Genomic DNA, 25,422 nt, shown 5'->3' with positions numbered 1-25,422 from the left:
GGCCCTGTATTAAGAAAACAAGAGCCGCCGGGCGTTGGTGGCACTCGCCTTTAATCCCAGCACTTGGGAGGCAGAGGCAGGCGGATCTCTGTGAGTTCGAGGCCAGCCTGGTCTACAAGAGCTAGTTCCAGGATAGCCTTCAAAGCCACAGAGAAACCCTGTCTCGGAAAAAAAAAAAAAAAAAAAAAACAAGAGCCAGTTGTAGTGGTGCATGCCTTTAACTTCAGCACTTGGGAGACAGAGGCAGGCAGACCTCTGTGAGTCTGAAGCCAGCATGGTCAAAACAACAGAGTTCCAGGACAGCCAGAACTATATAGCGGTACCCTCTTTCACAAACAACAACAAAACAAACAAACAAACAAACAAAGAAAACAAAAGATCACAAACAAATGGGGACAGGACCATAAATCACTAGAATAAAATTAATAAACATTAGCATAGAATTGTATGAGTGCTATATATCATAACTGTATTTTCAGAACAAACAATAAGAACAAAAGTTGACATAGCCTTGACAACTTGAATTTTGAACTATTTCAGAAACACTAGGAGACAACCTTTCCAAGATTATGGAAGCTGTGTCTAGGAAGAGATGAATGGGTGTTTGGGAACACTTCACTGTCCTATAGAATTTAAATTTTGCCAAAAGGGGAGGAAAGAAATAGTAAAGCGAAGGAAAGTTCTGGAGATGTGACAGAGAATGAAGATGATGCAGCAAGGGGCAAATCTGCAGAGACAGGGAGAAGACAAAATAGGAAGGACCTAGAGCAGTGATTCTCAACCTTCCTAAAGCTTGCACCCGTAATACAGTTCTTCTTGTGGTGACCATCCTCCATAAAATCATTTTCAATGATACCTCATAACTATTCTAAATCATAACATAAATAACTGTGTTTTCTTTTATTTTCTTTTGAGACAGGGTTTCTCTGTTTAGCTTTGGAGTCTGCCCTGGAACTCGCTCTATAGACCAGGCTAGCCTAGAACTCACAGAGATCCACCTGACTCTGCCTCCAAAGTGCTGGGATTAAAAGTCTGTGTCACCATGGCCTGGCTATATGTGTGTTTTCTAACGACTTTAGGCAACATCTGTGAAAGGGTCATTTGACTTCCTAGAGGGAAGTTGAGAACCACCAATGGATGACCTAGAAGCTATGTTGTGCCCAAGTTGCAAAGATCCCCAGAGACCCCCAGGGAGACAGACCCACCAAACTGTAAAAGAAAGGTTTATTGTTCATGCAACCATGACAGGGACCTCTTCTAGCTGTCTGATGCAGCAGCCTCTAGAGGAAGTGAAGTTCCCTGTCTACTACTAGGTTTTAAAGACAAAAGTTACAGCCGGGCGTTGGTGGCGCACGCCTTTAATCCCAGCACTCGGGAGGCAGAGGCAGGTGGATCTCTGTGAGTTCGAGGCCAGCCTGGTCTACAAATTGAGTTCCAGGACAGCCTCCAAAGCCACAGAGAAACCCTGTCTTGAAAAAAAAAAAAAAAAAAAGACAAAAGTTACAGGATTACATCAGTAGGTATGGGCTGGCTTCTGATTGGTTGACCTTTGGAAACAATTAGGAGAATTTCTCAAAGTCATATTTTGGCATGAAATACCTGTGTACCAATTATATTCTCATTGGTCAGTGCTGAGAGAGAACATTCTGTGGTTTCTATGGCATTGTCTTGTTACTGCAGGTGGCCTGTTGTTCATAGATACCAATAGTTTTCAGAACTGTGTCCTGGAGACTACAGGGGAGTTTTGGTCTTCCCTAGAGTTTCTTTTGTGGTTAAACAGTTCCCAGGAACCAAATATCTAGGAGGCTGGGTGGGTCTGGAGTTTCTTTGAGTTCAGTTTTGGCCCTAGGCTCTGGGATGCCAGAGGATCTGGAGTTTCCTTGTGTCAGAGGCCTACATGTCTTTTCTGTAGCCTGTCATGGCTGCTAAAGCAGGGGGCTGAGTCAGGGTCTGGTCCCTTCAGCTAATGATAGTTTCCTACTAATGTTCACTATGAATTTACTAAATGCTATACTAAGCAGTTTACAAGGGTTATGTCCCTTCACCTCAATAATCATGTCTCACTTTACAGATGAAAAATGTGAGCTTCAGAAATGAAAAGCTACTTGCCATGTGTCACACGGCTACAAGACTTTCAAGGTCAGTCTGTGATTTATTTTGTTTTCTCCAGATCTTCCAGTTCAGTCTCCCTCCAAAGTGCTGAGGTTACAAGTTCATAATACCACACTGGGCTTTTGCTGTTGCTGCTGTTTGCTTTTGTTTTGTTTTGTTTTGTTTTGCTGTTTTGAGGCAGGGTCACATTTGTAGCCCTAGCTGGCCTAGAACGTGCTATGTAGAACAAGCTTAGGTCCCAACGCATAGAGAGCCCTGTCCTCTGCCTCCTGAGTGTTGGATTAAAAAGGGGTGGAGCAGCCCGGCGTTGGTGGCGCACGCTTTTAATCCCAGCACTCGGGAGGCAGAGGCGGGTGGATCTCTGTGAGTTCGAGACCAGCCTGGACTACCAAGTGAGTTCCAGGACAGGCTCCAAAGCCACAGAGACCCTGTCTCGAAAAACCAAAAAAAAAAAAAAAAAAAAAAAAAAAAAAGGGGTGGAGCACCAGGCCCGGGACTTAGTTGTTTGTGGGTTGTCACTGTTGTTTTTTTCTTTCTTTAAAGCTTTCCATGTGACTGAAGCTGGCCCAGAACGTCCTATGGTAACCCAGGTATGCCACAAATTGTGATCCTCCTGCCTCAGACTCCCAAGTGCTAGTGGTTACAGATGTCTGCCACCACCCCTACTTTTAAGACACGGTTCTCACGCCGGGCTGTGGTGGCGCATGCCTTTAATCCCAGCACTGGGGAGGCAGAAGCAGGTGGATCTCTGTGAGTTTGAGACCAAGCCTGGTCTACCGAGTGAGTTCCAGGACAGGCTTCAAAACAATATAGAGAAACTCTGTCTCGAAAAACAAAACAAAACAAAACAAAACAAAAAGATACAGTTCTCTGTTTGTTTTTGTGTTTTGTTTTGTGTGTGTGTGTGTGTGTGTGTGTGTGTGTGTGTGTGTGTGTGTTGTTTTTCAAGACTGGGTTTCTCTATAGCTTTGGAGGCTGTCCTGAAACTCACTCGGTAGACCAGGCTGGTCTCGAACTCACAGAGATCCGCCTGCCTCTGCCTCCTGCCACCACCGCCTGGCTGTTTGTTTTCTTTGAGATAAAGGTTTCTCTGTGTAACCCTGACTGTCCTGGAACTCCTTCTGTGGCCCTGATTGGCCTCAAATTCAGAGAGCCACCTACCTCTGCCTCCCTAACGCAGGGATTAAAGGCATGTGCCACTACCAGTCAGCTTCATGTTTTTTTTTTTTTCCTTAATCTGTAGGGAAAAAGGACCAGCCAAAGAAACACTCTATGCAGAGCCAAGGAAACACATTTTGGCTCTGCAACTAGAACCAAAGAAATGTACCCTGATCCTGAAACCAGTGCCAAAGAAACACACTTCATCCCTGGAATCAGAGCCAGAGAAATATACCCTGGCCCTAAAACTAGAGCCAAAAGGCTAAAAAGGACCAGAGAAAGAAACACACTTTGGCCCTGAAACCAGAGCCAAATCTGACCTTAACCCCTGTGCAGAAAACTAACCAATCCTTGAGCAGAGTTCTAGCCAATCTGTGAAATCTGACCAATTCCCACCCTGGAAAACTCCGCCCCCTAAGAAGTCCAATATAAACCCTGTGTCTGTTCTGCTTGTGGCTGTTCCTGCTACCCGGCTTTCCTCTGCCAAAGTGGCAGAGGGCAGCCACTCTCCTGGATTCTTCCCTCCCAATAAACCCTTTTGATGAACTTTGGGTGAAGACCTGTTGCAGCGGAGCAGAGACAACGCTGGGCAGAGCAGAGCCAGCAGGGCTGTAACACTTCTGCGAGTGGCAGAGCAGAGTTGAACTGTAGCAACTTCCGCCAGGGAAACCTTCTCCCTTCTCCTGCTGAGCAGATACACTGGGGAAGCCTTTTCCTGAGGCAGGGCTATAAGCTCCTACACGACCTGTGGTGGTCCTTGGCTCCCGAGCTCCAGGATACCTTTCCATATAAGATGTGTAACACTCAGTATTCTGTGACTCCTGAGTGCCAGAATACCTGTCCCACGAGATCCGTCCAAAATGCCTACAGCAATAATGTTGGTTTTGAGCATGCTAGGGAGCATGCAAGTTAAACAAACACACTTCCACTGTGTTATATCCCCAGGCTTCTTTTCATTTTTTAAATTTTGAAACAATTCTACTACACTAACTAGGCATGATTTGAATTTGTGATTTTCTGTCATTGGAATTTTAGGGGAGGGAAGTGAAAAGGTCAAGATTTTTAGAAAGGCTTATGTTAGTAGAATTAAAAACAAAATGGTGGGGGAAAAAAGAGCTTGCTGCGGGGCCTAGTGGTACACAGCTTTAAATCCAGTTTCAGGAGGCAGAGGATCTCTATGAGTTTATGAGTTCGAGGCCAGCCTGCTCTACTTAGATAGCTCCATGCCTGCCAGGAATTATGCAGCGAGACCCTGTCCGAAAAACAAACAAAAAGAAGTAGGTGGTGTGGAGGGGGAATCCTGGTGCTGTTTCTAGGCTCTACCTAAGAGTGACCAGAACAGCCTGGTGAAGAAAGCTTAGAGGCTAGATTTAGGACCGTTCGATGCTCGGCTGCTTTTGCCTGTAATCGTCGGGCTTCCGCCATTGGCTGCCGCCCACAGGAAATAGTGTCGAGCTCCGATCTGCGAGAACGCGATCCTGACTGGGGGTTGCGGGCGGACGCAGGCTCTGTGGCGGCATGAGTTTGGCTGGGGGCCGGGCCCCTCGCAAGACCGCTGGGAACCGGCTTTCTGGGCTCCTAGAAGCCGAGGAGGAAGATGAGTTCTACCAGACGACTTACGGGGGTTTCACAGAGGCAAGAGCCGGGCCGGAAGAGGGAGGGGAGGAGGCGGAATCCTGAAGGGAAAACCCTGGACAAAGAGGAAGGGGGCGGGGAGTGGAGGTGTTCTGAGAGCTAATGCTCCTGACGGGATGGCGGGGGCGGGAGCACCCCGTGTGTGTCTGTCTGCGTTTTCTTGTCCTGGTGTCGGATTATTCACGGAAAGGAGCCGCTTCAGTTTTCAGCTTTCAAATCTCTGAGTACGGTTTTCTAAGTTGACCCTTTATTGACCGTTCTAAGAGGATCCCCATTTATTTCTATCATAGAAACAAAATTTCAGCTTCTAATTAAATTTGTCTTCTTTTCTTTCTCTGGTTGGTTTGTAAGGTCTGTAAGGTTAGAGTTCAGTTGGTTTTTGGTTTTTGTTTTTATTGGTTTTTATGAGACAGGGTTTCTCTGTATTGTTTTGGAGGCTATCGGTCCAGCCCAGCCTCGAACTCACAGAGATCCGCCTGCCTCTGCCTCCCGAGTGCTGGGATTAAAGGCGGTCGCCACCACCGCCCGGCCCAGTTGTTTTGTTTTTTCGTTCAGGGCTGCCTCTTGGCTAAATGTTTATTATTAGAAACTATTCATTGATTAAATATATGTTGATCACCCAGGTTATTGTACCATATGTGATAGGTTGTGGTGGGCTCCTTGGAAACATTAAAAACTGCCCTGGGATTGGGACTGTTGTTTGTGGCTTAGTGGTAGACCACTTGCCTAGTAAGCCTGGGTTACCAGCCCCTGGCAAAAAAATGAAAAAGGAAGCCCCATCCTGCAGGGGAACTGTCTGGCTTCACAGTCAACTAAGAAGCTTTATGATAAAGACTTAAAGTCAAGGAAACATGAGATACTCTGGTAACAGGGGCAGGTTTGTGGGTTTTTTTTAAATATTGCATTATGTTTGTATGCTTGCATATGAATATCAGAGGGCAGCATGGAGAGATTCAGTCTCCATCCATCGTAGGAGCCCCAGGAATCAAACTCAGGTGGTCAGGGTTGTGCTTTACCACTGAGCTATCTGGAAGGCCACAGAATGGTTAAAGATAGGGATTCATGAGGAAATATCATTTAAACTGAGGACATTATAAAAAGTAAGCCTCGGTTGGATGAAGAGTCAGGGAAGAGAAAGCCTCAATTGAAGAAGATGAAGTAGTCTGTGGAGGCACTGAAGTCCTGCTGTGACACCTACAAGTCTGCTTTTGTTCTCTGGGAGAGTAAAGATCGGGACAGCGAGGGGGTGTAGGCCTGAGCTGGATTTGTTTTGTTTCTCTGTGTAGCCCTGGCTGTCGTGGAACTCCCTCTGTAGACCAGGCTGGCCTCACAGAGATCCACCTGCCCTGCCTCTCATGCCATGCCCCACCTAGGTGCCCTCCTCCCTGGAGCACCACTCCCCATGTAGCCCCGGAACTCGCTCTATGAACCAGGCTGTCCTGGAACTCAGAGATCCGCCTGCCTCTGCCTCCGCCTCCTGAGCGCTGGGATTATAGGTGTGCACGACTACACCTGGCCTTACGTAGTTTTGTTTTAAATGGGGTTACTTAACCAGCCTTAAAGTCTAGGCAGCCCTCTGCCTCACACTCTTGAATCCTGGAATTGCAGGTGTTTGTCACTACCCTGGAATTCCCCCTTCCGCCTCCCCAGTCAGATTTTGTAGACACAATGAAGCAGCATTAAGCAGTGTGACTTCTCATTTAGAGGTCTGAAATGAGGCATCAAAGTTCCATCATTACATTTGTGTTAAAAAGATTACTCTCGAGCTGGTAGTGTCAGGGAGGCTGGGACGGGAGGGTCACCTCCAGTTCTAAGCTGCGTGGGCCGTCTTTCCAGTTCCGTGCTGACTCAGCCATTTATATAACTATGAGATAAGCCTAAAGAGCACAGTGGCAGAAAAGAAACGTGGACAAGGTCTGGGCTGGGGACGTCACTGGTGTTCGGAGATAATTTTCTTAGCATGCCTGAAGGCTTGGATTCCATCTCCCAGCACTATGGGATGGAGGTAGATACGGGATAGTGTTGATCGAGTGAAGGGGAGTTTTTTGAAAGAAAAGAATAGACAAGACTTTATGACTAATTAGGAGCCTCTACGTACACAACTTTAGTAAACTAGTTTAAAATAGATCTCTCTCATCCTTCCTCCAAGGTTCATTTTCCTATTCCTGTCATTTTATGAGATGTTATTTTAATAGGTGCACCTCATGCTTCCAAGAAGGATTTAAGAAAGGTTACAATAGAAACAAAAAATGGTAGCAATAAAAATAGAAAATGAGCAGAACAAAATATATTAATGTATGAAAATTTCAAAGATTAAATAAAAATTAATTTTTAAAAAATCAGAAGTATTTGTGCCAAGAATCTATGCTAAAATGGAAATGATATTTGATAACTCTGAGCTTCCTAGCAGTAGACTGAATTCGTTCTTTTGTAAGACTGAAGTATATGATATATTGAAGAAAGACAAATTTACTTAGCATTAAATTCTAGGGAGAATGTCTCATTTTTTTTTTTTTTTTTTTTTTTGGTTTTTCGAGACAGGGTTTCTCTGTGGCTTTGGAGGCTGTCCTGGAACTCACTTTGTAGACCAGGCTGGCCTCGAACTCACAGAGATCCGCCTGCCTCTGCCTCCCAAGGGCTGGGATTAAAGGCGTGCGCCACCAACGCCCGGCGAATGTCTCATTTCTTTACATGAGGTACAACTAAAGTAATTGGGGGTTTGGCATAAGTAGGGTGTCCTCTGGTTGCGTATTAAGGACTGGAAAAGATCTTGCCCAGTGCTACATCAGTAAGTCGGTAGTGTAGTAAAAACATTGAGATTGGGCACACTAGCGAGAACCTGATCTACCACTGTCTGGTAGTGTGGGTTAGCACCAGGGCGGAGCTGAGGGGTCAATGTGTTCTGAGTCTCCTTCACAAACATTAGTTACGAAGAATGGTGGTCTGTATGCTGGATTGAACTCTGGCTGGCTTTGCTGGCTTTGGCAACCTGTGTACCACAGTTAATCCATTAGTTGAATCACTGATTGAAGAGAAGCCTTGCTTAGGGTGCCACCCCGGTCCAGCTGACTTCGCCTCATCAAGTGATTCTCCCCCTTTCCAGTGCAGCTGCTATTCAAGTCTTAACCTGTATTACCTCAGGTTGCATTGGAGGTTCTGTACTCTAGTCCTTCTAACTCCCACAGCTTTCTGAAACATTCCATGTACATACCCCGTGTCCTCAGTGGCCCCACTATCCATAGTAGTATTCAGGTAGCTCTCTGTTCCAACTCACATGAAGAATACATTTCTCTCAGTAACTATACCTCAGCAGTGATGGTCAACACTGGGGTAGGTCCGGAGATGAGGGGGTTGAGACTCTGGCCTACAGATTAAGTCCCAAGTTTATTACCTTGAGTTTACATTTTTCCAAAGATAAGAGCACAACCATTTATAACTCTTTTTTATTTTTATCTGTTTCTGGGTTTTTTTGTGTGTGTTTGTTTTTTGTTTTGTTTTGTTTTTTGACAGGGTTTCTCCATGTAACAGTCCTGGAATTCTATAGACCAGGCTGGACTCAAGTTCACAGAGATCCACCTGCTTCTGTCTCAGGAGCACCAGGATTAAAGGCATATGTCACCACTGCCCAGCTAATTACTTCTTCTTTTTTGTATATGGATGTTTTGCTTATATGATTGTCTGTATACCAAATATATGCACTACTCATGGATATCAGAAAAGGGTAAGATCCCCTGGAACTGGAGTTATGGGTGGTTGTCAGCTGCAGTGTGTGTGCCTAGACCTGAACCCAGGTCTGTAAGTGGTCTGTAAGTGCCATTTCTCTAGCCCCAGGTTCTATGTTTTTGAGACAGGGTTTCATGTTCCTTAGGCGGGCCTCAAACTGGCAACACAGCCAAAGATGACTTTGAATTTGTTTTTGTTATTGTTGTTTGTAATTTATTGTTTATCTCTATTTTTGTGTGCCTTGGTGTTTTGCCTGCATTTGTGCCTGTATGGGGGTGTCAGATCCTCTGGAACTGGAGTTACAGACAGTTGCCATGTGGGTGCTAGGCACTGGACCTGGGTCCTCTGGAAGAGCAGCCTGTGCTCTTCACCACTGAGCCATCTCTCCAGCCCCCAGTGATTTTGAACTTGTGATCCTCCTGCATCTACCTCCTTAACGCTGGGATTGCAGTTGTGCAATACACCCAGTTAATGCAATGTTAGGGACTGAACTCATGGCCTCATTCATATTAGATAAGCATTCTACCAACTGAGCTATTTCCTGAGCCCTTATTCAGTTTTTTGGGAACAGCATCTCTTATAACCCAGACTTGACCTGAACCTATAATTAGCCAACTAATTTTATATCTATGTTTCTTTATTTTAGAACTTATTTGTGTTTTTAAACTTATTCGTGGTTTTGTTTCAAGTAGAGTCTCACTCTGTAGCTTATGCTGTCCCAGACCTCACTGTGTAACCCAGGTTCCCCTCAAACTCACAGCAATCTTCCTGTCTAGACTTCCTGAATGTGGGATTATAGTCAAGAACCATCTTGACTCATAGCTCAGCTCCAAGTTCTTTTCATAGCTATCTGTGTTCTATCCTTCAGTAAATGAGGCCAAACAACACCCTTTAGATCTCCAGTAATTAACATGGTGTTATAGATGATATAGGCCAGCTGTCTGTAACCCTGGATGGCAGTGATGCTCAACTAGAACCCTCATCTAGAAAGGCTTTTTCTGTGGGGAGTGAAGAGTCCCCGTCAGGGGAGTGAATTAATCTACTTCCTTCTCCAGGATGGTTAACAGTACCAGCCAGTTCCTATCTTCCTTTGTCCTCAGGAATCTGGAGATGATGAGTATCAGGGAGATCAGTCTGATACAGAGGATGAGGTAGACTCTGACTTTGACATTGATGAAGGAGATGAGCCATCCAGTGATGGAGAAGCAGAAGAGCCGAGAAGGAAGCGCAGAGTTGTCACCAAGGCCTATAAGGTACAAAGGAACCTGTTTCTTTAGACACCAAGGAAATCTTTTTTTTTCCCGAGGGGGGAATAGGGGTGGCATGGAGGGGGGCACTTCTATTTATTTGTTTGTCTGCTTATTTATTTATTTATTTCAAGGCAGGGTTTCTCATGTGACAGTCCTAGTTGTCCTGGAATTCTCTTTGTAGACCAGGCTGGCCTTGAACGCTCAGAGATCCACCTGCCTTCGATGTACTGGGGTTAAAGGTGTGAACCACCAAATCCAGCTGCTTGGACCATCTTAATTGTGTTCTCCTCTTGCTGGGTGCTGGTTCTGTCTGATAAAATCCTCAGTTTACCCTTACTCTTCTGTTTTCTGGTATCTGATTCTAATTTGTCCCCAGGAGCCTCTAAAGAGCTTGAGGCCTCGAAAAGTCAGCACCCCAGCAAGTAGCTCTCAGAAGGCCAGAGAGGAGAAGGCACTGCTGCCCCTGGAGCTACAGGATGACGGCTCTGACAGTAAGTTAAAGCTGCTGACAGAATGTAAATGTGATGATTAAATGTTCTGTCTGCACTAAGTGCACTAAGGTTGGTAACTGTTTTGTCATGTAAGGAGGGGGTGTGTGTGTGTGTGCATGCGCACTTGTGTGTGCAGATGTATATGGACAGTTATGGGGTGGGGTTTGTTACATGTGTGCCAGTATCTGAGCCTGAGCCCAGTGGTCATGACTGCTCAACAAGCACTTTAACCACTGAGCTAACTCTTCAACTCGGGAAAATCCTTGTTCTTAGAAATATACCTGGTCTGGTGGTGCAGGCCTGTAATCACAACTACTCAAGAGGCTGCAGCAGGAGAATCAAGGCCAAGTGAGAATGTCTCAAAATTAAAAATATGAGGGCTGGCTGGTGGTGGCGCACACCTTTAATCCCAGCACTGGGGAGGTGGAGGCAGGCAGATCTCTGTGAGTTTGAGATCAACCTGGTTTACAGAGTGAGTTCCAAAGACAGTCAGGACTGTTACACAGATAAATCCTGTCTTGAAAAACGAGAAGAAAAAAAAGAAAAGAAAGAAAGAAAATTTGTTTTAGTTGGGCATGATGGTATATGCCTTTAATCCTATCCCTGCAAGAAGCAGGAGGATCTCTGAGTTCTAGGTTACACTGATCTACATATCGAGTTCCAGGACAGCCAGCGCTCCATTGTTTGAAGTCTGTTTAAAAAAAAAAACAGAAGGAGAAGAAGGAAAGTAGAAATGAATTCAAAGAGTTCTCCCCATCTCACTTTTTGCAGGTCGGAAATCTATGCGTCAATCTACAGCTGAGCACACACGACAAACATTCCTTCGGGTTCAGGAGCGGCAGGGACAGTCCCGGAGGCGAAAGGGTCCCCACTGTGAGCGACCACTAACCCAGGAAGAGCTGCTCAGGGAGGCCAAGATCACAGAAGAGCTCAATTTACGTTCACTGGGTTAGTCTGTGACTTGGGGAAAGTGGAGACAGTGAGGTTCATGAGAAAAACTGAAACCTGGAAGACCAGAGAAATGAAGACTTGAGGCAAAATAATTAGAAAGCTCACACTTAACAGTCCCAGTCTGCCAGGGGGCGGTGGTGCACGTCTTTAATCCCAGCACTTTATGGGGAGCAAGAGGCAGGGGGATCTCTGTGAATTCAAGGCCAACCAGAGCTACATAATGACACCATGTCTCCACCCCAAATAAAAAAGGGAAACTGTCATCAGGAATTGAATTTATCTGAAAACTGGACAGATTGAATGTCTGAGCTAGGAGCAGGTTGGTAGGCTGTTTGGGGTTGGGAGGAATGGAAATGAGTGGGTTCCTATCACAAGGCCTCTTCGCGTACTGAGTGGGTAAGGACCGACGTGTATTTGAGAAGGGAAGGACCCCGATAGCTGACCAGAGGAGCAGTGATTAGATTGATAATTAAGAGCATAGGACAGGGCCCAGTGAGATCTGTGATGGCTCAGCACTTGCCAACAACCCTGTTGACCCAAGTTTGATCCTGGAATTCACATGATATAAGCAGGGAACTGACTCTGGCAAGTAGTTTTCTGACCTCTACATGCATGTGCACATGTGCGTACACACACACACACACACGCACTCATAAATGCATACATGTAGTTTAAATAGATGACAGGCCAGAGCTAGGGTGTGGGAAAAGGAGACTGATCCTCCCTCGTTCTCCTTTGATCTTGAAGAGACCTATGAAAGGCTGGAGGCTGACAAAAAGAAGCAGGTTCACAAGAAGCGCAAGTGCCCTGGGCCAGTAATCACCTACCATTCGGTGACAGTGCCACTTGTTGGGGAGCCTGGTCCCAAGGAGGAGAATGTGGATGTGGAAGGGTGAGTGAACCCCGTCTCCTTTGCTCCTCTTAGAGATCATTTCCTCCGACAGACATTTCAGATCTCATCCTTCCCTCGGCTCATTCCTTCCTGTTTTGTTTTCTTGAGCAGTCTCCCTGTGTAGCCCAGGCTAGTCCCAAACTCCTGATCTACCTGCATCTTCTCTTTAGTAAATGCGAATCACCATGCCCAGGTTTTCTTTTTTTTTGTTTGTTTGTTTGTTTGTTTTTTTGTTTTGTTTTGTTTTGTTTTTTTTGGTTTTTCGAGACAAGGTTTCTCTGTATTGTTTTGGAGGCTGTCCTGGAACTCGCTCTGTAGACCAGGCTGGTCTCGAACTCACAGAGATCCACCTGCCTCTGCCTCCCGAGTGCTGGGATTAAACCATGCCCAGGTTTTCATTGGTTTGTTTGTTTATTTTTGTTTTGTTGATTGGTTTGTTGGTTTTGAGACAGGATTTCTCTGTGCAGCCCTGGCTGTCCTAGAACTCACTCTGTAAATCGGCTGGCCTGGAAGTCACAGAGCTCCACCTGGGAATAAAGGCGTGTTCAGCTACTGCCCAGCATTTTTATTTTATTTTATTTAAATGTGTATCAGTATTTTACCTGCACATATGTAGGGCCTGGTGCCCATTGAAGCCAGAAGGAGACAGATTTCTTGGAGCTGGAGTGGCAGGTGGTGTGAGCCGCCATTTGGGTGCTAGGACTGAAGCCCATGTCCTCTGGGAGAGTAGCCATGCTGCTCTTCATTGCCAAGTCATCTTTCGCCCCATGCCCAGCTTTTTGTATTGAAACAGGTACCCGCTCTGTCTCTAGCGGCTTGAAACTCAGGGAGTCATCTTCCCTCAGCCTCTTAAATACTGACATTACAGGCATGCACCACCTGATTTCTTGTGATTTTTCTGTCTTTTGCCCTCAGACTTGATCCTACTCCTACAGCTTCTGCACTGACTGCACACCCTGGGTCTGGACCTGCCGCCCCTCCTGCTCACTGCTCACGCACCTTCATCACATTTAGTGATGATGCGACATTTGAAGAGTGGTTTCCCCAAGGGCGACCCCCAAAGGTCCCTGTTCGGGAGGTCTGCCCAGTGACTCATCGCCCAGCGTTGTACCGGGATCCTGTTACAGACATACCCTATGCCACTGCTCGAGCCTTCAAGATCATTCGTGAGGCCTACAAGAAGTACATCACTGCGCATGGACTACCGCCCACTGCCTCAGCCCTAGGCCCTGGGCCCCCACCCCCTGAGCCACTCCCTGGCTCTGGGCCTCGAGCCTTGCGTCAGAAAATTGTCATCAAATAGGACACTTGCTCCTTAGAAATGTCTTTCCTCTGCCAACCTGGCTCTCAGTTCCTCTTCCCTTTGTCCTTGCTGATCTTTGCTGGGTTTTTTTCTTCACCATTTCCGCCCCTAGTTCATTCTGGTTTTGTTGTGTTGTTTTCTTTTTTTAATCTAATAAAATGGTAAAATCCTTTTGTATGGTATGAATGTGTAAGTGTATTTGTATACTTGGGTTGTTTAATTTTGTTTGTGCTGGGATTGAACACATGGCCTTGTTCATGCTGGACACCACTCACCTTGTTTGTTTTCTCCCTCTTTTCCTCTCTCCCTCTCTTTTTTCTCTCTGTTTTGAGATGGGGGTCTCTACATAGCCCAGGCTGGTCAGATAAGATCTCCCTGCCTTTGCCTCCTAAGTGCTAGAATTTCTTGGCTGTTACACCTGTCCCTAGGCCTTTTTATTGTTTGATAGCACTTGCTATGAGCTGATGTTTGTTTTTGTTTGTTTTCATCTATAGGTGTTTTGTCTGCATGTATGTGAATACAGTATTCATGTATGCACATATGATATACACAGAGGCCAGAACATGAGATTGAATCCCCTGGAATGAAGTCACAAACAGTTGTTGCTGCCATGTAGTTGCCAACTGCTGGGTCCTCTAGAAAGGCAGCCGGTGTTCTTAACTTGGCCACTTAGCCATTTCTCCTTTTTTTATTTTTTATTTTTTGGTTTTTTGAGACAGGGTCTTTTTTTTATTTTTTATTGTTGTTGTTTGATTTTCTTTTTTGAGACAGAGTTCCTCTGTGTAGCCTTAGCTGTTGTGGAATTCCCTCTGTAGACCAGCCTGCCTCAAACTCTCAGAGATCCACCTGCCTCTGTCTCCCAAGTACACTGTGAAAAGACACCATGACCACAGCACCTCTTATAAATGAAAACAGTTAGAGGTTCCGTCCATTGCTATGGTGGGACATGGCAGCAGGCAGGCAGACATGGTGCAGGAGAAGAAGCTGAGAGTCCTACATCTTGCAAGCAACAGGAAGTGGTCCGAGTATCACACTGATCGAAGCTTGAGCATGTGTGAGACCTCAAAGCCTGCATCCACAGCAACACACTTCCTCTAAGGCCACACCTACTCCAATAAGGCCACACTTTCTAATAGTGCCACTCCCTTTGGAAGCATTTTCCTTCAAACCACCACACAACATTTCTCTGTGTAGCCCTGGCTGTCCTGGAACTTGCACTGTGGACCATGCTAGCCTCAAACTCACGGATCCACCCTGCCTCCCAAGGGCTGGGATTAAAGGCATGTACCACTATCACCCGGTTTTTTTTTCTTTTGAGTGATTTATTTATTTCATGTATATGAGTGTTCTGTCTTTCTGGGTGTCATATCCCATTACAGATGGTTTGTGAGACACCACGTGCCCAAGTACATGTTGGGAATTGAACTCGACCTCGAGAAGAGCAGCCAATGCTCTTAACCACTGAGCCATCTCTCCAGCTTATTTTTATTTTTGGGGGGTAGGGTTGAGACAGAGGTTCTCTGTAAAACAGTCCTTGCTGTCCTGAAACTTATTCTGTAGACCAGGCTGGCCTCGACCTCACAGAGACTCACCTGCCTCTGCCTCCTGAGTGCTTGTATTAAAAGCATGCACCACTGCCACCCAGCTCTTACTCTTACATTTAAACACAAGTTATTGCTAAATTGTCCAGACTAATTTCAGACTTCTGGGCTCAAGCAGTTCTTCAGCCTCAACCTTCCCAGTGCTGGGCCTGGAGGTGCAAATCACTGCTCCTGCTTTGTCCTAGTATATATTTATTATACAAAACAGTAGGCTTCATAAAGATGCTTTTATTCAAGCTAGTGTTTATTTTTATTATACCTACCTGGGGTGTCCATAAGTAATTCTAAAGTATTCGTTCTTTAAAGTTAAATACCAAAACAAAATCCTTACACTGACTGTATGTGTGTGTGTGTGTGTGTGTGTGTGTGTGTGTGTATACATGCATGTGTCAGGGGTGATGTGCATATGCAGAGGCCAGCCAGTGTCTTCTGTGTGTGTGTGTGTGTGTGTGTGTGTGTGTATACATGCATGTGTCAGGGGTGGTGTGCGTATGAAGAGGCCAGCCAGTGTCTTCTGTGATTCCACCCATTCTTTTGATGAAGGGTCTTTTCCTGAACCTGGGGTCATGCTTTCTAGGTTATCAAAAGCCAGCAGTCCCCCAGTGGGGCCCTTTGGTCTCTGGATGGCAGGAGCAGGTTACAGGCATGTATGAGATGACAGGCTTGTTATGTTGGTGCTGGAATGTCAACCCCAGTCCTTACAACTGCACAGCAAATAACTACTTGAGCCATCTCTCTCCTACCCCCCCCCTTTAAAAAACGTTTGCTATGCATCCCGTGTTGACTTTGGGCTGTGTAGCTCACGCTGCTCTCCATCTTGTGGCAGCCCTGCCTAGCCTCCCCTGTGGCAGGAATACAGTGTGAATCACGGTGCCCAGCCACACTGGTGTAACACCTTCCTTCTACTCAGTGCTTTGAATGGAACAGGTACCGTCCAGTCATCTGATTCTCCCCTGGAGGACTCTGCTTGTAGGAAAAGAGGTGTCGTGGCCGATACTGGCCACTAGAGGCTCTCAGGGCCGGGCAAGGTATGGGGTCTGTGTATATGTGATCTCCCACCACTCCCCACCTGGCCAGAGCTAAAATAATAAAATGCTGAGCTCACTGTTCCCCCACTCTCTCCCCCGGCACCAGACTCCTCCTGCTGACCGGACAGTGCCCCGGTAGAACAGACGGACCAACTGACAAGGGGAGGTGAGAGGTGGCAATTGGGACTGGTAGGTGGGAAGAAGGGTCTCAGGGATGAGGACCCGGTGGGAGGTGGGAAGAGTGGCCCCAGGAAAAAAGAGAGCACGTTGTCTTTGTCTCTGTCACTCTGTGTGTTTCTGCCACTGCTGTCTTGACTCTGTTCAGTTTATGCTGGCCATGTCTCCTTTTCGGGATCATCTTACATATTAAGCATGATGTGTGTGTAGAGCTTGGGTGCATTTTTCACACTGTAAAAGATTGTACAAGTTAATCATCCCACTACCCCACTTAGAAGGCATTTTTTGCCCAGTGTTTTAGTGTCACCTTTCTGGTGACAGATTATGGGAGCTGAGAGCCTTCTGAGGCCATATTGCCCTTCCCCCAGGCTGGAAGTGCCCAGCTCCTAAGCCTTACTTTCCCTTACGATTTAGAACTTTAGCCAACACAGAAAGTGAGATCTTGGTCCTTTACAATCAAGGAGGAAAGGAGGGTGGCATGAGAGGCCACTACTCCAAACCAGCCAATTTTCCTTACTTACCCAGTTTCAAAAGAGGTCTGGGTAGCGGGGAAGAGAGGCAGAATTTCCCCTCTCTGCCACCCCCTCCCTCCTTTCAATAGGAACTGGGCATGGGGCCAGCTGCACTGGCAGGGCCCCCAGCAGCTGTGTTAAGGCAAGAGACACTGTCGGATAAAGTTGTAGGGGAGGGTGCTGCCCGGATTTCTCCATCACAGAGGGCAGACAGACCCAGTCTGGAGCTCAGAATCCCCATCCAGAATGACTGGAAAGTGCAGGACCAGGGAAGGAAATTATAACAGTGAACAGTCTAATCTTTCCGCCCCCGGTGGACTCTGGCCTCCGAGGTATCTAGTTCAGCGTTCTAACCATGGCTAGACTTCTTGTGTCTGCAGTGTCCGTGTCCAATAACTTTTCCCATCCCCCCACCCCCAGGCTGTGAGTGTCACAGAGTGGGGAGAGGGTAGGGGCCACCATGTCATCCTATCAAAAGGAACTGGAGAAATACAGAGACATAGATGAAGATGAAATCCTAAGGACCTTGAGCCCTGAGGAGCTAGAACAGCTGGACTGTGAGCTACAGGAAATGGACCCTGAGGTAGGGGCACCGGCACGGGGACTGGGACATTCCTACATATGCGGGAAGGAGGGGACACTGCGGGGTTGAGACCCCGGCCTGAGGTAAGGAAGCAACACAGGGGTCAGGGCATCCCTGCGCACTCGGGAAAGATAGGGGTACTGGGTGGCGGAGAACAGGGCTCCAGACAGAATCTGGAACCCCAAAAGGACCAGGGAAAAGGTGTCTCGAGAGTGCCTGATTTGTTCCCCAAAACTCATCCCTAAGAATATGCTCCTGCCAGCTGGACTGAGACAGCGTGACCAGACAAAGAAGAGTCCAACAGGGCCACTAGACCGAGATGCCCTGCTGCAGTACCTGGAGCAACAGGCACTAGAAGTCAAGGAGCGTGATGACTTGGTGCCCTTCACTGGCGAGAAGAAGGGTATGGGCGCCCTAACATCTATGCCCTTCATAAGCCAAATGGCTGTCTCTTGCACTCCCTGTTAGCTTCCCTCCCCACTTCAGGCAGCTATCTGTCAAGGACTCAGGTTCCAGACAGCTGGATGCTAGTTCTCGTTGATATATTTTTATTTTGTTTTTTTGAGTTTTAATTTTTTTTTTGAGACAGGATTTCTCTGTGTAACAGCCCTGGCTGTCTTTTAACTCACTCTGTAGACCAGCCTGACCTCGAACTCACAGAGATCCTCTGCCTCTTGAGTGCTGGGATTAAAGGCATGTACCACCATCACCTAGCTTCAGTTTTTTAAAATTTTGAGATAGGGTCTCATTGTATAGCCCAGGTTAGCCGTGAGCTATCGGTCCTACCAGTTCAGCTTGCCAAATGCTGAGGTTACAGACACATGTCACCTAACCAGCCTGTACTCCAGTTTTCCTAGGAGAGGAGAGGACTGACAGAGCCCTGTGCTTGTAGAGAATTCAGGCTCCAGTCTGACCCCACACAGAGAAGGAAAGGAAGGCAGAGGCTGCCATCCTGGAAGCAATTCCCTGTACCTGAATGCCCTCATCTCTTACCAGGCAAGCCCTATATTCAGCCCAAGAGAGAAATCCCAGCAGAGGAACAGATCACGCTGGAGCCCGAGCTGGAGGAGGCACTGTCCCATGCTACAGATGCCGAGATGTGTGACATTGCAGGTGGGCAGCTGCGGGATGCTGAGGAAGGCGGGAGCATGGGGCTTGCGGCATCTTTGTCTTGACATAGGACTAGAAGGCCTGAGCTAGGACACAGACGACAGGGTTTCTCTGTATTGCTTTTTAGCCTGGCCTGGAACTCACTCTGTAGACTAGGCTAGCTTCAAACTCACGGAGATCCGCCTGCCTCTCCCTCCCGAGTGCTGGAATTAAAGGCCTGTGCCACCAAGGCAGTGGTTTTTGTTTTTTGTTGTTGTTGTTGTTTTGAAGACAGGGTTTCTTGGTATTACTTTTTAGCCTGGCCTGGAACTCGCTCTGTAGACCAGGCTAGCCTCAACCTCCTGAGTGCTGGAATTAAAGATGTGTTCCACCAATGCCCAGCTCTCAAGGCAGTGTTCTTTAGCTTTTCTTTTCTTTTTTTTAATTTCATAAGTTAATATCAAGAGCAACTTAACAGATGTTGTGAAGGTAAATGAAAATGGAACTGTTCTGGCTAACCCCACAGAGGATCTTCTCTGCAGATGGTCCTCACCCTCTAGTGACTCCCCAAGGGCCTTCCCTGAGCCCTGTCATGTTTTAGAAGAGAAGAGACTCCCAGAGCTGAGGGAGGGTGAGAAACTCTGCAGGAGTGGAAGACAGGTCAGGCTGTAAAACCGCTGCAGGAGAGACAGGCATGAGGCAGGCTTGGCACAGGCACCTTAACTCTTGTGTCCCTCTGTTTACCCTCACCAGCAATCCTGGGCATGTACACACTGATGAGCAACAAGCAATACTACGATGCCATCTGCAGTGGGGAAATCTGCAACACTGAAGGCATCAGCAGTGAGTGCTGGGGAAGCGCCCGCCCCCACCCCTAGAGCTCGGCACAGGCAGGCCAGCAGCCAAGTGCCGGACAAGGTGCATGGAGATGTGATGGGGATATGTTGGGGTTCTCCCTCTGCTCGTATCCCCGTCAGGTGTGGTACAGCCCGACAAGTATAAGCCAGTACCAGATGAACCCCCGAACCCCACAAACATCGAGGAGATGCTAAAGAGAGTGCGAAGCAATGACAAGGAGCTGGAGGACGTGAACCTCAATAACATGCAGGTATTTGCCCCCCCCCCCCGTCCTGACAGTGTCAGGATAACTGCCAGAGTCTTTAGTCCATCACCCTGTGCTCCCTAGGACATCCCGGTACCTGTGCTAAGTGACTTATGTGAAGCAATGAAGACTAATACCTATGTCCGGAGCTTCAGTCTGGTGGCCACAAAGAGTGGTGACCCCATCGCCAATGTAAGGCTGGCTGACATCCTTAGTCCTCTTCCTGTCATGCACCCCTGGTGAGGGCTGTCTTTATGGGTCACACTAGGGGGTGCTGTTCCCCCCACGATTTCTATGGCAGCCCTCAGAGATCTGCACCCTTACTCCTCTGGCTCACAACTCTGAAGTCGCAAAGGCATCACCCCCGCCCCCAACAACCTTCTCTAACACCCTCAGTCCCACCAGTCACCTTAATCTCCATGCTTTTACCCGCTCCCCAATCCCGACTCCTCCTGCCTCATACGAACCGGGCTGTTTCCCTCCTGCTCCCACTCTGCTCCTCGGTCACCTATGAAAGTGTCCCTAACCCTAACACAAGTCCCTACCACCCAGGCGGTGGCTGACATGTTGCGTGAGAACCGTAGTCTCCAGAGCCTGAACATTGAGTCCAACTTCATCAGCAGCACAGGGCTCATGGCTGTTCTGAGGGCAGTTCGGGAAAACGCCACTCTCACCGAGCTCCGTGTAGATAACCAGGTCAGCACTCCTTTCCCGGGGCTTCCTTTAGCTAACAGCCTGGGCAGCCAGCACTCTCTCCACTAACTCTACAGAAACAAGCGCGGAACCTCCCAGAGGTCCATGGGCTGGGATGGCGAACAACCATACGTATCTGATAGCTTTTACCTCTCTGTCCTCAGCGCCAGTGGCCTGGTGATGCCGTGGAGATGGAAATGGCCACTGTGCTAGAGCAGTGTCCCTCCATTGTCCGCTTTGGGTACCACTTTACACAACAAGGACCACGAGCTCGGGCAGCCCAGGCCATGACGCGGAACAATGAGCTCCGTAAGTAGACCCCATGTGGAGAAGGCAAACGCTGAGGTTGGTAGATATTCCTGAAAACAGACTGAGCGATAAATACTTGTGGCTGGCAAACACTTGTGGAGCTGAATGAACAGGGAAACAGATACAAAAGTCTTTCTTTGTCCAGTACACATCTGCAGAGAAGGGATGGAAGCTTGGCGTGACCGCACCTCCCAGAGACACGGTCCATTTATTTTCCAGTGTGGATTCTTTTTTTTTAATTTATTTATATTTCTAATGTACATTGATGTTTTGTTTGCATATATGTCTGTGTGAGGGTGTTGGATCCCCTGGAACAGGAGATACAGTTGTGAGCTGCCATGTGGGTGCTAGGAATTGAACCCAGGTCCTAGGTCCTTTGGAAGAGCAGCTAGTGCTCTTAATCGCTGAGCCATCTCTCCAGCCCCCCCAGTATGGATTCTTGATTTTGTGGTTACCATGGGACAGACCCATCAGGTGGCATGAGGCAGCGGTTTACAAATCTGCCTAAGGAAAGGGAGAGAGAAACACGCCCTGGCCAAGAGGAGAGATGGAGCTGTGCTCACCATTCTTCTTTTACAGGCCGCCAGCAAAAGAAGAGATAACATCACCAGTCCTTTACCAGCAAGAGACAGAGGCCTGGACACACAAATCCTCATCTCTCCCATTTCCTGTAAATAAAATCCCTTTTGTTCACGCCGCCTGTCTCCTTCCTTGGGTTGGGGTGGGAATCTTGGCGCTACCCCTCAAGGGTTACTGCCAGTTCATCAAGGGATTATTTATACTCTGGGGATCAGCAGGCAGGGAGGTTCAGGTTACTAGGAGGAAGGGGGGCTCTGTCCCTTGTGTTCCCCATAAATCTGCCAAAGACTTTAGCCTCTTCACAGGGTACTTGGCCTCAGTCCGCTTTGGAGAGGTGGCCAGAGCCCCTCAGTGCCCATTGGCAGCCCACAGTGATCTGAAGAGAAAGGCCTCGCGTGGAGGTGGGGAAGGAGTCAGAGAACATGAAGGGCAGAGACCTCTTTCTGACAGACTTATTAATAGGGCGCCGGGCTGAATGCGGCTGACTCTTGGCAAGGCTCTGGCAGGAGGTGGGGGGAGGGTCAGGAGTGTGGGGAGCCGTGGACACTGCAGGAAAGGAGTGGCCAGGCTGAGAATGACCACATTTGAAACCTTAGGACTGAACAGGGAACCTGGCTGGAGGGTTACTAGGCTCCCACGACCCACTGTAGTTTATTTGTGGAGCAAATGGGGAGAGGGTTATTAGTCCAAGGGGAGGTCAGGGGGCTCTTCCTCATCCGAGTCAAATTCAACATTTTCATCTTTTATCCATCGACCTTGTCCATCTGGGATCCATCCAGAGCTGGAATCATCAGAGAAAAAAAAACAACTGGTCAGGGAAGAGTTTTAGGAAAAAGGTTTGTGGTGCTGGGTTCCATCCCCAGGACCCGCAGGGTAGAAAAAAGGACCAACCCCTGTAAGTTGTCCTCTGACTTACACAAGTGTGGCCCTATATAAATAAATAAATAAATGTAATTAAGAAAAAAAGTTACTGGTGACAAGAAAAAAACAGTTGGGTTGGTTTGAAAAAAGTCAGGTTGGGCAAAAACGAAAGAGACCCGAGGAATGTGACCCGGCAGACTAACCTTCGGAGGGTAAGGTAATGGTTCAGGACTCGTCGTTTTGTGGGGCTCATGGGTGCAGAGGCCAGGAGAGCTGATGACTCTTTGGCATGTGATCCCGCCTTAGTCTCAGGTTCCCTACTGATCTTTGCATTCTGGAGTCCAACCTCTGGGGCTGGCAAAGGAGAACTGGAGGCAGAGGGAGTGGGGGCCTCTGGTCTGGGGAGAAAAGAACCCAAGCCTGTTTAATGCAAAGAAGGAAAGGGGCAGCTTCCTGTGCCTCCCACGCCCGAAGACCGAAGAGCAGTGTTTCCTAAGCTGAGTTCCTGAGGTTTGTTTGTCTGTTTTTTGGAGACAGGGTACAGGTCTCACAATGTACATATGGTAGACCTGGAACTCACTAGGTAGATGAGGCTGTCCTCAAGTTTACAGAGAGCCTCCTGCCTCTGCCTCCTGAGCATTGGGGTTAAAGGTGTGCACTGCCACACCCGGCTTGATTTCTGTAAGATCTTAAATATTCTACATATGAAAGATTTGGAATTAGGACAGGAGAAAAGCCAGCTTGATATATCTAAGTTTTTGTCTCAAGATTTTCCATAACCAGGTATCTGCAGCACTTGAGGGGCAGAGGCAGACAGGTTTTTGTGAGTTTGAGGCCACCCTGGACAGCCAGAGCTACAAAGGGAGATCCTCTCTCAATAACAAATAAAGGAAAAAGTGTACCACCACGCCCAAATAATGTTACTATTTTTTTTCCTTCTGTAGCCCTTGCCGGCATTACCAGCCTTGTTTCTGGAATGCTAGGGTTAAAGGCATGTGCCACCATCCAGCAGTAATGTTACTGTTTTTTTTTGTTTTGTTTTTGCATTATTTTCTTTTTTCAAGATAACAGGATTTTTTTGTTTGTTTGGTTGGTTGGTTGGTTTTCTGAGACAGGGTTTCTCTGTGGCTTTGGAGCCTGTCCTGGAATTCGCTCTGTAGACCAGGCTGGCCTCAAACTCACAGAGACTGCCTGCCTCTGCCTCCCGAGTGCTGGCATTAAAGGTGTGCACCACCACCGCCCGGCTCATTTCTCTAAACAACATCTGGAGAGCAGTAACTTTAGAGCCATTTTTCCTTCTACCCTTTTCCACTTCTGGCTTTCCTCCTCCACAGACCTGTGCTTCCGCCGGCAGCAACTGTTATAGTGGGGAGCTCTATGCAGAGCATTCTGGGTGATTAATCGGGTCTGGGTTAGCAAAGGTGCCTGTTTATGGAGAGAAGAAACACAGTCAGAGTTGTCAGGCACAAGCCCCTTCCAGCCCGTGGCATGCCGCACACCCCGGCCTGAACAACACTGGACCAGATCTCCCACCTCAGCTTTACTTTCTGTCTTCAATTCGTTCTGCTGTCTTGGGTTTTGCTCTGTTTTCTTGCCTGATTGCTTTTTGCCATAGAAAAGCTTCAAACCTGAGAAGAAAAGCAAAGGGAATGCAAAGCACAACACCAAGTGGTCTGCCAAAATGTCAAGAGTTTATTCTCTATCGTTCCTCGGCTCCCCTCCTCCTCCTATACTTACTGGATAGATGCTTCTTGCCTGCACGGTGGGCAGTCAGCATGGCCAGGGTGTCCAGTACTGGTCGATGCGGGCAGATAGCACAGGCAAAGCTAGGGAAAAGAGAAGGGAATGATAAAGCCGTATGTGTTCCAGAGCCGGCAGTTGGGGTGTTCCTACTAGAGTAGGGGCTACGCCCGTCAAAGCAGACCACCAACGCCCCGGTCTCCCGATCTCCACCTCTTCCAATCTTCACTTCCAACCAAAGAATGTAGTATACGCCTGATCTCCTTAGAAACTAAAGTTTGTTGAGCCTCTGATCGCAAATCCCCAGGCTTGATCCACGCTTGGCTCTCACCGTCCATCCCGCAGCATCAGCGCCTCGTCCTCCGGGATGTAACTGGCCAGCAAGTCTCCAACTCTTCGTTTCTGCCGAGAGCAGGACAGGAGAAACGGATATGTGGGGTGGGTGAAAAGAAATAATAGGGATGGAGAGTCAAATGGGACAGATCATAGGGCAGAAGAAGGAGGCACCACTCAGTTCTGGTCCCCTAAATCCCATCCCCCAGATGTCGCCAGAGCAACAAAACAAAACAAACAAAGCGCGACTGAAGCTGGGCTCTCCCTCTTTCTGTTTCTCTGATTTTTCGAGACAGGGTTTCTTTGTGTAGCCTTGACTGTTCTAGAGCTGGCTGTGTAGACCAGGCTGGCCTCGAACCAGAGATACACACCCAACAGAGATACACCAGCTTTTGCCTCCCAAGTGCTGGGATTAAAAGCGTGCGCCACCACGGCTCGTGGGCAGACTCTCACTAGGGCTTACTTTGAGCACATTGAGCTGACTCCAGTCGTCACCTTCCCTCTTGAAAGACATCGCGACTGTGAGTCTTAAAAATAATAAATTCTTCTACGCCTACTTCGCCTCTCCTTCAGGCCACCGTAGGAAGAGTAGGTTATCTCTTTCCCTGCTTCCGGTCTTTTTCTGGTTGAGTCTTTACTTCCGGGGATGCGTCTCACGCATGCAACGCGCGAGCCGGAAGTCCCGCCTCCAGAGCCCTGAGGGGGCCTGCATTTCCTATGATGCCCTGAGAACGCTGTGCCTTTTGGGAAATGAAGTCTTTTAGTTGTTTTCCTATTTTTTTTGTTTTTAAACGACCTTACCGCTCACCTGAGTACAGGCACTCGCGTCTCGAAGGGTCCAGGTGTTTGGAGACCGAGAACCTGTATGTGGAGCCGGCGCTCCAGGGTGGGACCCTCCTGATGTGCAGCGAGCCTTCGGGGAGCTCAGGGGACTGCACGCTGTCAACTCTCGCCGTCCTCACTCAAGCCCACAGCCACAGTCGGCCTGGGGGGGCCTGATTCGGAGCAGAGAGGATGAGGGGGCTCCCGGCGGCCCGGCTGCGGGAGGTGGGGACACACTGAGGGGAGCGTGTCTGGGGTTCAAAGGCCGGAGATCAGGCTTGCAAGGAGTTGGGGAGAGGGCGTCGAAAGTCGAAGGGGTCAGCGACTGACAACTCGGGGAAGGTATTTATGGTAAGGGGCTTGAGGGAGGAGACATGTAACCGGCCCGGCAGCCTTCTTAGGCTACGGACTGTGACCCCACCCTCAGTAAGCAGCAGCAAGAGGAGGACCGATGTAGTCTCTCGAGAGCTAAAGAGAC

At 48.0% G+C, this 25,422-nt stretch overlaps 3 protein-coding genes across 8 annotated transcripts; 2 read left to right on the top strand and 1 right to left on the bottom strand.

The window, feature by feature from the left end:
• The first annotated feature begins 1,693 nt into the window (after nt 1-1,693).
• Vps72 (vacuolar protein sorting 72 homolog) lies at nt 1,694-13,697 on the top strand. 4 transcript variants are annotated; one of them, XM_040752255.1, is made up of 8 exons: nt 1,694-1,737; nt 2,072-2,139; nt 2,656-2,702; nt 9,729-9,881; nt 10,255-10,369; nt 11,141-11,317; nt 12,068-12,212; nt 13,128-13,697. In XM_040752255.1, the coding sequence occupies exons 2-8, from the start codon at nt 2,094-2,096 to the stop codon at nt 13,513-13,515; spliced, it is 1,071 nt and encodes a 356-aa protein (XP_040608189.1). In that variant the 5' UTR covers nt 1,694-1,737; nt 2,072-2,093; the 3' UTR covers nt 13,516-13,697. The 4 variants fall into 4 exon arrangements, with proteins under 4 accessions (XP_040608189.1, XP_040608191.1, XP_005084347.2 ...); XM_040752257.1 differs by lacking the exon at nt 1,694-1,737 and adding an exon at nt 1,793-1,810; XM_005084290.4 differs by lacking the exons at nt 1,694-1,737; nt 2,072-2,139; nt 2,656-2,702 and adding an exon at nt 4,735-4,905.
• Nucleotides 13,698-16,068: 2,371 nt separating this feature from the next.
• On the top strand, nt 16,069-21,302 carry Tmod4 (tropomodulin 4). Of its 2 annotated transcripts, XM_005084288.4 has the most exons (11): nt 16,069-16,144; nt 16,251-16,310; nt 17,254-17,416; nt 17,663-17,819; nt 18,413-18,529; nt 19,259-19,348; nt 19,483-19,613; nt 19,692-19,799; nt 20,160-20,303; nt 20,465-20,609; nt 21,189-21,302. In XM_005084288.4, exons 3-11 carry the CDS (start codon nt 17,294-17,296, stop codon nt 21,209-21,211), a joined length of 1,038 nt encoding a protein of 345 aa, XP_005084345.1. In that variant the 5' UTR covers nt 16,069-16,144; nt 16,251-16,310; nt 17,254-17,293; the 3' UTR covers nt 21,212-21,302. The 2 variants fall into 2 exon arrangements, with proteins under 2 accessions (XP_005084345.1, XP_021091092.1); XM_021235433.2 differs by lacking the exons at nt 16,069-16,144; nt 16,251-16,310 and adding an exon at nt 16,985-17,165.
• A 502-nt stretch (nt 21,303-21,804) lies between these two features.
• Nucleotides 21,805-25,050, bottom strand: Scnm1 (sodium channel modifier 1). 2 transcript variants are annotated; one of them, XM_013123816.3, is made up of 7 exons: nt 24,931-25,050; nt 24,121-24,191; nt 23,787-23,875; nt 23,583-23,677; nt 23,386-23,474; nt 22,253-22,447; nt 21,805-21,969 (listed from the first exon to the last, which is right to left on the bottom strand). In XM_013123816.3, exons 2-7 carry the CDS (start codon nt 24,135-24,137, stop codon nt 21,870-21,872), a joined length of 585 nt encoding a protein of 194 aa, XP_012979270.1. In that variant the 5' UTR covers nt 24,138-24,191; nt 24,931-25,050; the 3' UTR covers nt 21,805-21,869. The 2 variants fall into 2 exon arrangements, with proteins under 2 accessions (XP_012979270.1, XP_005084342.1); XM_005084285.4 differs by lacking the exon at nt 24,931-25,050 and adding an exon at nt 24,586-24,729.
• Between the last annotated feature and the right edge of the window lie 372 nt (nt 25,051-25,422).

Source organism: Mesocricetus auratus, unplaced genomic scaffold, assembly GCF_017639785.1.
Source record: "Mesocricetus auratus isolate SY011 unplaced genomic scaffold, BCM_Maur_2.0 Super-Scaffold_100009, whole genome shotgun sequence".
NCBI lineage: Eukaryota > Metazoa > Chordata > Mammalia > Rodentia > Cricetidae > Mesocricetus > Mesocricetus auratus.
Note: the sequence above shows the minus strand (reverse complement) of the source record. Positions and strands in the feature narration are given on the sequence as shown.

Bases quoted from the DNA above. Each gene is read 5' to 3' on its own strand.
- Vps72 (XM_005084290.4), top strand. From the start codon at position 4,789: ATGAGTTTGGCTGGGGGCCGGGCCCCTCGCAAGACCGCTGGGAACCGG. The intron at 4,906-9,728 runs GCAAGAGCCGGG...CTTTGTCCTCAG, and splicing joins CTTACGGGGGTTTCACAGAG to GAATCTGGAGATGATGAGTA. The intron at 9,882-10,254 runs GTACAAAGGAAC...ATTTGTCCCCAG, and splicing joins TTGTCACCAAGGCCTATAAG to GAGCCTCTAAAGAGCTTGAG.
- Tmod4 (XM_005084288.4), top strand. From the start codon at position 17,294: ATGTCATCCTATCAAAAGGAACTGGAGAAATACAGAGACATAGATGAA. The intron at 17,417-17,662 runs GTAGGGGCACCG...CTCATCCCTAAG, and splicing joins TACAGGAAATGGACCCTGAG to AATATGCTCCTGCCAGCTGG. The intron at 18,530-19,258 runs GTGGGCAGCTGC...TACCCTCACCAG, and splicing joins CGAGATGTGTGACATTGCAG to CAATCCTGGGCATGTACACA.
- Scnm1 (XM_005084285.4), bottom strand. From the start codon at position 24,636: ATGTCTTTCAAGAGGGAAGGTGACGACTGGAGTCAGCTCAATGTGCTC. The intron at 23,876-24,120 runs GTGAGAGCCAAG...TCTTTTCCCTAG, and splicing joins CTGATGCTGCGGGATGGACG to CTTTGCCTGTGCTATCTGCC. The intron at 21,970-22,252 runs GTTAGTCTGCCG...TGATGATTCCAG, and splicing joins CATTACCTTACCCTCCGAAG to CTCTGGATGGATCCCAGATG.